The 11,782-nt window shown below is 36.4% G+C and overlaps 2 protein-coding genes across 3 annotated transcripts in view; both read left to right on the top strand.

The window, feature by feature from the left end:
- Window positions 1–10,689, top strand: part of LOC107662939 (gastrula zinc finger protein XlCGF49.1-like) — a gene marked incomplete at its 3' end in the record, with an annotated part of 11,994 nt that extends 1,305 nt beyond the window's left edge. The window contains exon 3 of the mRNA XM_016453078.1: window positions 9,968–10,689. Within this exon, the coding sequence (XP_016308564.1) occupies window positions 9,968–10,689 (722 nt within the window). The remainder of the gene's footprint in view (window positions 1–9,967) is intronic.
- Window positions 10,678–11,782, top strand: part of LOC107662941 (gastrula zinc finger protein XlCGF26.1-like) — a 21,102-nt gene continuing 19,997 nt past the window's right edge. For both annotated transcript variants that reach the window (XM_016453080.1, XM_016453079.1), the window contains exon 1: window positions 10,678–11,697. In XM_016453080.1, coding sequence (XP_016308566.1) covers window positions 10,690–11,697 — 1,008 coding nt within the window. In that variant the 5' untranslated portion in view covers window positions 10,678–10,689. The remainder of the gene's footprint in view (window positions 11,698–11,782) is intronic.

The following is an 11,782-nucleotide window of genomic DNA, read 5'->3' as shown; positions in this document are numbered from 1 at the left end:
TGTTGTACATTATGCTGTACGCCATGGATGAGCGCTTTGTAAAAATGAACGGATTGATTATTCAGCTGCGGGCGCGAGATGCGGGAATTCATTCGGCGCGTGACTCTCACGGTGCATTATGGGCATTCTCTAGCCATTGAGCGTGCACCAGTTGTACACTCGTTTTTGCAGTGCATTGTGGGATTGAATGAGTGCACTCGAGAACGTCCACTATGGTTTCGGACACCACTAAAAATGGCTGTTCCCTCAAATAGTGCCCTATTTAAGGGTATAGGGGGCGATTTCGGACACAGCCTAGGACTGAACTTGCCTACCCTTGTTGTAGCTGAATAAACAGGAGATTGAACTGCTTTTATTGATTCAACGTGACTAATAAACTCACGACTATGACAATATATGGTTTATGAGTTCTTCAAGCCTTCTCTGGCATTTTCATTATAATAAAGTATATTTATAATGCAGTGCTAATCGACATAGCCTTTATCACTGCATAGAATTGAAATAAAGTTACGTGCAGAGTCGGACAGTAACTAAGTACATTTACTTGAGTACTGTACTTGGGTACAGTTTTTGAATATCTCGACTTGAGTATTTTTTTTCTAGTGACTTATGACTTCAACTTCACTACATTTGAAAGACAAATATCGTACTTTTCACTACACTACATTTCTATTAAGGTTCTCGAAGTAGAAAGTTGTTACTATGTAGCAGCTTTTAAAGTCAGTGGGTGATTTTTTTTTTCTTCTCTAAAATGTGACTCTTTTTTTCAGACAGTCTATCAATAATCACTCTTGTTAGGGCTACATGAAGTGATTTCCCAGCATTTTTTGAACACAGAGCAGTTGCAAATGTGATAGGGTAAACGTACCTATTAAGCTCACCAAAATCTACATTGAGACATTTTTAGTGCACAAGATACTGGTTTCAGTACAAAAAGTTGTTAAAATAAAATATTAATCTCTCACACAAAAATATTAAATTTTATTTTAAATGACAAAAGCATTTTAACTAAGATGTACATCATTAAATGCAAAAAGTCCGGCTGTGCTTAATGGGTACATTTTTGTACCCTTTAAGCACACCCCTGTTCCCAATAAGCTCACATCATATTTTATAAAAAAATCTTGTTTATCTTAAACAATCTTTTTAAAGAATAATGTTTTCTTTTTTCTTTTTGAATGTACAAAGTCAATCACAAAAAAAAACAGAACACTAAAATCAAGCAACAAGGCATTCAATTTGATCAGTTATGTATTCATAGTGAAGTGTCATTTTAAAGCACACTGCAACATCTATACTAGTCTGTGTTCAGCTAAGTAACACATATTAAAAAATCTAATAAAACAAACCAATAAATCATTTCATTCATGGGAATGAACACAGAAACTAGCCTCATGAAGCCTCTTATTAAATGGATGTCAACTTGTCTGTCTTCACTTCTCTAGAAAATAAATAATCTAGGTCATGTATTAAGGTCATACATATTTTATTATGAACAACTATTATTAACAATATCTATGAAATTATACTTTTTCTTATTGATGTCACACTGAAGCTGTGTGATTTTCATAGTAGTGCACCCTTTAAGCTCACCTTACAATAATATGAAATCTTTAAAAAATACAGCAGTATAAAACCACAGACCAGCAATAAACTGTAAATTTACCATATTATGGATGTAAAGGTACAAGCCAGTAATGCCTGTGAAATAATATATTAGCGTAGCACACAATTTTATACAGCTAGTCAGCTAACTGTGTTCTGTAGCATCGGCGCTATGTTGCTTAAACTATCTTTTGGATCTAACTATAATTATTTCCCACATCCAAGTTCCAGGTTATAATATGCAAAAGTATAAAAACATGAATCTATTAATTTTACAGTAAGTAGTGAAACTTACCCAAAATAAAGGCTTAAACATCTAAAAAATGCACATTTAAGGAGCTCCTTTTGTTGAAAGTTTTTAGACAGCTTTCCAAATGGCCGCCAGACAGTGTGAACACACAGACTCATCTCAGTGTGCACTGATCTGATTGACTTGAAATTACAGGAAGTATGTAGTAACAAACACATCAACTGGTTAAGACATCAAGTATGATAATACATTATTTTTTCTTTTTATAATCTGAGCTCAAATATGGAAGTGTGCTTAAGGGGTACATGAGCTTAATAGGTACGTTTACCCCTATTTATTTACAACAATTCAATAATAATAATAAGTTAATATTGTGGTATAGACACAATATTGTCTGAATTTGCTAAATTGTGTGAACGAAAATATTACCTATAATGCCTGTAATGCAAAACGTTCTTTAATTTTGATTAAAGAACTGTTGTGCGTCTCCTAACAATGCAGCACAATACTGTAGGTGTTTCACGTGAAGCAGCACTGCACAGACCGTTCTGTGTTTGACATCAAAGTACTGTGAGAGCGATTAGAGCATTTTTTAAATTTTTGTTTTGATGTCAAATAATTTTGTTAAAGCAGTGTTGCTGTTGTAAAGTTACACAGCTACAGTTGTGTTGCTGGGTTTTAAATCAGGTTTGATTTAACCTGAAAATTTTTTTTTTCTTAGTCTGTATTTACAGCAATTTCATTGGCCACTCGGTTCAAATGTGGATGAATAGCTACACGTAGGTGTGTGCACTGCCAGAGCTGTGTGAGATCATTACCATGCTGCTTTTGTGTGGGTGGGTAGGGTGTTAAATATTTTTTTTTTCCTCCAGAGGTTTTTAACATTCTAAAATCTCTTTATTCCAAAAATGCTACAAGATAGTCAGTGTATTCAGTATGTACAATGTATTGTAAGTTGCTTCAGAGGTATTGCAAAATTATATACAACAATAATAAAACAAAAATAAAAAAAGTGCGTTGACATAAAAAAAGGAAATTTACGTTTGGTACTTAAGTACTTTTAAAAGCAAGTACTTCTGTACTTTTACTTAAGTAAATATCTGTCTTTACAACTTTCACTTGTAATGAAGTAATAATTGATCAGCAGTATCTGTACTTTCACTCAAGTAATGGAGTTGTGTACTTTGTCCACCTCTGGTTGCATGTAGGGCTGTGACTGTCGCCGTGACAACCGCCACCAGCAATAGTGCACGTGACGTCACACTCTATGAAACCGAGAACGCACTACACGACTGTCAGGCCAATTATGAATGTAATTTGGTCTTGAGGACGGATCGTGTCCAGTCAGACCGGGTCTGTTCCAGTTGGGCTCAGTCGCTGTTTGCAGTCGGCAGAAAAAAATCGCATAGTGTGTGGTGTTTAAAGATTATAATCTTAGAATTCAAGAACCAGTCGTTGCCAGTCGTTTTCACAAAGATTTTTTTAACGGAGTGTCTATTTACACTAAGTGCAAACAGCCCGCCTCGTTGGCAGAGGCTATTTACACTAGCTCCACCCACAAACGTATGATGGGGCTAGTCAACACTATAAAAGACGGCTGTCAATTGTTAGCTCCAGTGGCGTAGATGGTAAAGCGTGTAACTTAGTCTTCTTTTGACGCGATCGACCCGGGTTCAAATCCGCCTTTTGCCGAACTTTTTTTTTCTCCCTTTTCAAATCTCATATCACATCGGAAAGGCATTTATTTTCAATAAAAATTAAGGGAATAATCAAAAAGTTGAAAATAAAGTATCGGGTAGGTGTAGGAAGGGATTTATTGTCCCAATAAGGTGGCATCCATTTAATAATTTGAATTAAAATTATAATTTACACTCAATACGTTATTACTGCATACTGTTTTATAATGTACTATAATACTGAGGTGCAGATAATTGCCACTATTTGCAATAAGTAGTATAAAAGCAGAAATTCCTGCTATTTTAAGTGTAAATAGAATCTATCGCTATTTGCACTTAGTGTAAATAGCATCCATCACTATTTGCACTTAGTGTAAATAGCCTCCATCACTATTTGCACTTAGTGTAAATAGCCTCTATCGCTACGCCATTGTTGTGTATGTTTGTTCGCGCTTGCCTTTAAAATCAACACGTACTGCGCATGTCTACATACCTAACACGTACTATGCACGCGTATGACGTCAGCGTTTTCAAAGATTCCCGTTTTGGGTGTTTACACGGAAATGATAACGGTGCCGTTTTCAAAAACGTGCACTTTGAAACCCATTTTCAAAAATATGCACATAAAAAGTTTCCAGTTTTTGGCTGAAAATGTTGTTGTGTAAACGGCCCCTTAGTCAGCTTTGACAAAACTCAGCTAGCGCGTCTTTTCAAAGTGACTGTAGCCTTGTCACCTGACCTGAATACAGTGCGCTGAATGTTTCGTTAAAATGGACTTATCAGCTTCTGTTCACAAACAACAAGGGCACTTGTCGGCATCTACAGTAAAACGTGAACTCGCGATGCCTTGAAAGTGGACAATACCAGCTTTTTTGACAAAACGTGTTTAGGGTTCAGATCACGCTATGTGTGGAGAATAATGCAAGGCAGTTTTTTTTTTAAAAGTAGTGTTTATCATTTTTTGCAAATAAATTCATATGTCATATGTAAAATATCAATTTAAAATGTTTGTTTTTTGTTGCAGAGGAAAAATCAATGTTATGGACGTGACATCTCTCTGTTACGGATGTGACCGTTCTGAAAGCGGAATTTATCCGACTATGGAAATGCGTATAAAATGCTTTTACAGAGACGTCTAGTGGGTTAATAGGGCTAGACCCGCCCCCCCCCAAAGATTTTTTAGTTAACCAATAGTCGTTCGTTTAAGCCATTATTTAACTAATCGCACATTAAATCAATATACTAATCGATAATAAGCTTCAATATATTCCGTGCTCAATCACACGCATAAAGTCACAAAGCACAGGCAAAAGTAGCCTAATGATTATTAATGTATAGAAAAAGGAGACTTTTTAAGTATTTATTATTAAACTAATGTTTTCTACAGTACTTGATGTGGCTTAAGAGTGAAATGAAACCTTCAGCTTATGTAAGCAGGGAGTATTTATTTATTTTATTTATTTCAGGTTTATTTGACAGGGACAATGCACATCAACAATACATAAATGCACAATGTGCCAGAATTAGCCAGAAGGCTATTTTGCATCTGCAGTCCCTGGACTGATGGTAAAATTGTCACCCTAAAAATATAAAGAATTAATCAATGCATAATACTTACATACTCTAAAATACATATACCATTCACACTATTCTTAAAAACAAGACATCCGCCTTAAAATTATACTATACACAAAACCAACAAATCAATACCAGCTCACTCATACACACAATCCAACTGTCAAACAAAATAACAAACAATATATCAAGAATATCACAATATCAATATACAAACAAAGATAATGTAAGCATACAGACAAGTAACAGTAGCCCTAATCATTCAATCAGACCTAAACCAAACAACCTCATATACATAACACAAAAATCTCAAATTAGCAGAGCAAAAAAAACAAGACAGCAGCAGAGTTTAATTTACAAAATGAATGTTGACAATGCTGACTCTCAATTAACCATTTCTTTAAGTGAAACTTAAAGGAAACATAAGTATTGAAATTTGTAATGTAAGTTGGGATGGAGTTCCACTCACGAGCAGCCCTAACTGAAAACACTGTTTGACTAAATGCACTTTTTCTTAAAGGGATTATGCAATCACTTCTTACTGCACTTCTCGTTAATCTGTAACCAGATGGTGCTACGTTTACAAACTGGTTACATTTAATTTAGTTTTTAATTGGTCTATTTAAAAGTAGACATTTCAAGCTTTCTATAGACATATTTCTCTTGTAGCCTATGTGAGAGACACTCTGAGTTTTGGTTCTTTTTTGAGAAGCGCTCCAGTTCACAGAGACAGCGCATTCTGTTGGTTTTCATTATTTTACAAAAGCACATTTTGTTGTTATTATGAATTTACATAAAATCAGTTTCAAACTGATTTTAAGTTGTTTCATTATCAGGAAAAAATGCAAGTGATCGCGCGGGCGCCTCCCTGTCATGCATGCGCATTAATATTCCGCACAAACATTTGAATATGGGTTAAAAATATAGCACATTTATGAGTTAACGCTAGAGTTTGGAATCCACATTAAAATAAATCTTCACCAGTCTACATCCGAGACAGATGCAGTTATAACCTATAAATTGAAGGCTATTTGACATTTTAAAATTATTTAACAGACCAACGCCACTCCAATTTCTTTCATCATTAGTTGTTGATCAAGATTAAAGGGGTCATATGATGCAATTTCAAGTTTTCCTTTCTCTTTGGAGTGTTACAAGCTGTTCGTGCATAGATAAGATCCCTAAAGTTGCAAAGACTAAAGTCTCAAACCCAAAGAGATATTCTTTATAAAATTTAAGACTGGTCCACGCCCTCCTAAAACGGCTCATTCTAACATGTCCCCACATGTCTACGTCACTGTGTGGGAAGATTTGCAACATTATGTGGAAAATAATGTGTTTTTTGAACCTTAAACCGCATAAACACATTGCATTACACCAAATACACAACATAATGTTCTTTTTAGCAACATCATATGACCCCTTTAAACGGATGGCACTAAAAAATGTTTTAAAGACTTGCTTATGCATTAAATAACTAAGATACAATACAGGTTAAGTAAAATATGCTGAATATATAATATATAATACAGGTTAAGTAAAATATGCTGAATATATAATAGGCTATTTGTAACTATTGTACAAATATTTACAAAATAGGACTGCAGATTCACATTTTGCTTCTGCATTACAAAGTGAAAAAAAAAGATAACCCCACATGCGCGCCGAACACGCAAAATCTTGCACAGTGCTTGCATGCAGCGCAGATAGCGACGAGAGTTATTTGAAACATAAAATATTTAAATAAGATAATATTGACATTGAACATTATGACATATTATATGACATTTAAAAAAATAGCCAGTAAATCTCCATCACGTGCTTTCAGATGGAGCAGCATTTACTACACGGAGCCGTAGTTCACTGACAAGCTATGCAATATCGCGTTCATTATCGGCGATGTATGTGATATTGTGTAGCTTGTCAGTGAACTACGGCTCTGTGTAGTAAATGCTGCTCCATCTGAAAGCACGTGATGGAGATTTAATACTAATCACAGAACCGGCTTTACTGACTAGATGCGCATAATCATCGCTTTCAATTATTTGCACAGCCCTAGTTGATAGCTTGCTGAGCCACTTTCGACAGGTGGAGCGTTTGGAATCTCCGTTTCAGAGCCGGAATCAGAAGCTTGATCTACCAGAGATAATACCTCATCTATGTCCAGATGAGACATAATTCCGGGAAGGTAGATTGACAGCAGCAAGAGGAAAACTGTAACATAAGCTTACATAATCGCGCAACGTGCTGAACACTGGCTAGGATACAATATACAGGTGCATCTCAATAAATTAGAATGTCATGGAAAAGTTTTTGTTAAATGTGAGCCAAAATCATCACGATTAAAAGAACCAAAGACTTAAACTACTTCAGTCTGTGTGCATTGAATTTATTTAATACACGAGTTTCAAAATTTGAGTTGAATTACTGAAATAAATGAACTTAAACTTATAATAAACTTTTCCACGACATTCTAATTTATTGAGATGCACCTGTATATGCTTACGTAGATTAGCAAGTACTCCAGATTGGCTGGTGCTACGGCGTTGAATGGACCAATTAGCGGTTAGTTAGTTTCATGCCTGAACTATGTATTTAAAAAAGTGAAATCACAATCAACCACCCCTTTAAATGAAAAGTCTATAACGTACTTTAGTTAAATTTCTCAATTGTAGTGTAAAACAACACCCTTTTTACCCTGTCAAATATAGCTCGGTTCACAGCAAGCTGTTTTGTTGCATGTCCCTTTAAATGCTAATGAGCTCTGCTCACCTCTCTTCCTTGGGGTGACAAGCCATTCTCTTAAGAGAGACTCTTAACTTTAGCTGCATTCATCGTGAAATTTGCTAACTAGCACATTATTAGGAAAGGCGATTTGCAAATATTCATAAAAACCCCGCGCGGAGCCGTTCTCACGAGACTGTAAACTTTAGCGGATTGTAAATGCGGATTCGTCGCAGATCTTGCTAACTAGCACATTATTAGGAAAGGCGATTTGCAAATATTCATAAAAACCCCCCCCAAAAAACAACTTACACTCACTTCTGCTGTAGGTGAAGCTGGATCACGAATGATTTGCGCGAACATAGACGCATTTAGGTAGATTGGGGGCACGTTCCCTTCAAAAACAAATGTAATCCACTGCGTCTTCAGCTGCTCAGATGTCGGGAGTAAATGACGACTGCTATGTTCATTAGTACATCAAACAACAAAACACCTCAATCGCTTAGGAGTCATTCTTGTCTACATAACATTTATGGGTTTTTAAAAAAAAAAACACTGGGTGGATTTTTATCATTAGAGGGTGGTTGTGTACACACTGCCAAGACAGATTTCAATTCAAACAACAAGTAAAAATTAATTTTGCATCCGATGACCCCTTTAAGAAACGACTAAAAACAAAAATCTCTTCCATTTTTATTTGACCCTCTAACTCTAGCCCTCTCTATTCTAATTCTATTTTATTTTTGTTTTCTTTTTTTATTAAAAAGAAACACTTGCACTCTATTAAGTTTTCTAACTGCTTGTTTTCTTAAAGGCCTCTAACACTAGCTTTCTCTATTCTTTTTCTGTTCTATTTACTTGTTTTCTTTTTATTTATTTATATATATATATATATAAATATAAATATATAAATATAAACCTTGCTACATGTATTGCGTCAGGCTAACCAAAACTTGTCAGAGCACTTGCATATTATTGCTCTTTTGTTGGTTTTGATTGCTTCTATTGTCCTCATTTGTAAGTCGTTTTGGATAAAAGCGTCTGCTAAATGACTTAATGTTATGTCATGTAATGTGTAATGAATGATCTATGACTTTTTTTCACTTTGACCAAAAATTACATTCTCTTCTAAGTTTATATCGCTCTAAGCATGAAAAAATGCAAGTGATCGCAATGGCGCCTCTGCTGACCCATGGGGGTTAAGCAAACATATTTGTTGCTTATTTGCTTTAGAACAAGCCAAAGTGGCTTCAAATATCTGTAGCCATTTGAAATTAGAGGCACCATTGCATTATAATTATTATTCAAACAAAGATGTTACACACATGTTGCATGAGAAGTTGTTTTGATTCAAATAAGATTGTGTAACATTGGGATTTAAACACCTGCACAAAACAAAACTAGCACATGGACTGAATGAAAATGCACATTCATTCTCTGCCACTAGGTGGCACTTATAGAACAGCAGTGATAGAGCATTTTCTCTCTTTACAGCTGAACACAAAGCATCGGTGTGCTTATAAACACTACTTTATATGGCGCTAAAAGAAAACACCATCTAAACTTTCCTGAAGACGGTTCCATTCAGAGATTCCTATTAAACTCCCACCCACAGTTTATATTACCTTCCTATATTTCATGCATTGTGAACAAGTTTGCTTTGCCTGCCTATTTTCTTTCTGCTGGCACGTCTGTTCTCTCTTCTTTGTATCCGTATTCATTGCATTCAATCTTTGGCTTGTGTTAACATCCTTTTTACAGATGGATAATATTTCCACACCAGTTATATTTTTGGAAGTTGCTGCAATGCAAGTTTGTGTGCTAGTCCAGTGCAGAGATCAGCCAAAACAAAAAACGACTAGTTCTGATTTATGGCCGGTCGACCGGTGCATCTCAATTTCAAAGCATAGTAGTTATAGGACAGGGGTGTCCTACTCCTGGAGGGCCACTGTCCTGCAAAGTTTATCTCTAACCCCAGTTAAACACAACTGCACTAGCAAATCAATGTCTTCTGGTAATTTAGGAAACTTCCAGGCAGGTGTATCGAGCTAAGTTGGAGCTAAACTCTTTAAGACCTCCAATAAATGCAAATAAACTGAGGTTAACTTTAATTTGTTTGTTTGTTTTTTCTCCTTAGACCTAATGGCACTGAAAGAGGAGAGGGAAGTACTCGATGAAATTGACGTGAAAGATCAATATGAGGATCTTCTTGATTTCACAACTGGAGATAAATCTTTTTGTTGTTCACAGACTGAAAAGTCCTCCACACGAAAAACGGCTCAAAAGAGAGGGGAAAAAAGTGATTTTACTTGTTTTAAGTTTGGACAGAGTTTCAATCAAAAAGTAAAACCTCAAGTCCATTTGAGAACTGGAAAGAGGCATTTCACTTGCCAACAGTGTGGAATAAGATTCACTCTAAAAGGAAGCTGGAACAGGCACATGAGAATTCACACGGGAGAAAAGCCTTACACCTGCCAACGATGTGGAGAGAGTTTTGCTCTACATAGAAACCTTAAATTCCACATGAGAATTCACACTGGAAAGAGCCTTTTTACCTGCAAACAGTGTGGAAGAAGTTTTAACAGAAAAGGAAACCTTATTGTCCACATGAGAATTCACACTGGAGGGAGCCCTTACACCTGCCAACAATGTGGAATAAGTTTCACTCAGAAAGGAAGCATTAACAGGCACTTGAGAATTCACACTGGAGAAAAGCCTTACACATGCATTCAGTGTGGAAAGAGTTTTGCTCAACTTGTAAACCTTAAAGTCCACGTAAGAATTCACACTGGAGAGAGCCCTTACACATGTTTTCGGTGTGGAAAGAGTTTCGATAAGAATGAAAACCTTAAAGTCCACATGAGAATTCACACTGGAGAGAAGCCTTATTCATGCCTTCAGTGTAGAAAGAGTTTCAATACTCATGGAAGCCTAAAAGTCCACATGAGAGTTCACACCGGAGAGAAGCCTTACTCCTGTCTTCAGTGTGGAAAGAGTTTCAGTAATCAAGGAAACCTTAAAGTCCACATGAGAATTCACACCGGAGAAAAGCCTTACTCATGCCCTCAGTGTGGAAAGAGTTTCACTCAAAAAGTACGCTTTGAAGCCCACATAAGAATTCACACTGGAGAGAAGCCTTTCACCTGCCAACAGTGTGGAAAGAGTTTCAATCAACATCGAACCTTGAAAGACCACATGAGAATTCACACTGGTGAGAAGCCGTTCACCTGCCAACAGTGTGGAAGAAGTTTCACTCAAAAAGGAACCTTTAACAGGCATAGGAGAGTTCACACTGGAGAAAAGCCTTTCACCTGCCAACACTGTGGAAAGAGTTTCTGTCAACGTCGAACCATAAAAAACCACATGAGAATTCACACTGGAGAGAAGCCTTTCACCTGCCAACAGTGTGGAAAGAGTTTCTTTCAGCGTCGAACCTTAGAAAACCACATGAGAGTTCACTCCGGAGAAAAGCCTTACACCTGCCAACATTGTGGAAAGAGTTTCTGTCAACTTCGAACTATAAAACACCACATGAGAGTTCACACTGGAGAAAAGCCTTTCACCTGCCAACAGTGTGGAAAGAATTTCTATCAACATCGATCCTTAAAAGAACACATGATAGTACACACCGGAGAAAGGCCTTTCTCTTGCCAACAGTGTGGAAAGAGTTTCTATCAACATCGAACCTTAAAAAAACACATGAGAGTTCACACTGGAGAAAGCCCTTTAACCTGCCAACAGTGTGGAAAGAGTTTCGATCAACATCAAAACTTAAAAAAACACATGAGAGTTCACACTGGAGAGAAGACTTTCACCTGCCAACAGTGTGGAAGAAGTTTCAACAGAAAAGGAAACCTTAATGTCCACATGAGAATTCATACTGGTGAAAAGCCTTATACATGCCCTCAGTGTGGAAAGTGTTTCACTCAAAAAGTGTGCTTTGAAGCCCACA

This window comes from Sinocyclocheilus anshuiensis, unplaced genomic scaffold (assembly GCF_001515605.1).
Source record: "Sinocyclocheilus anshuiensis isolate Anshui unplaced genomic scaffold, SAMN03320099.WGS_v1.1 scaffold2073, whole genome shotgun sequence".
NCBI lineage: Eukaryota > Metazoa > Chordata > Actinopteri > Cypriniformes > Cyprinidae > Sinocyclocheilus > Sinocyclocheilus anshuiensis.
The sequence above is the reverse complement of the archived record's forward strand: the minus strand, read 5'-3'. Positions and strand labels throughout refer to the sequence as shown.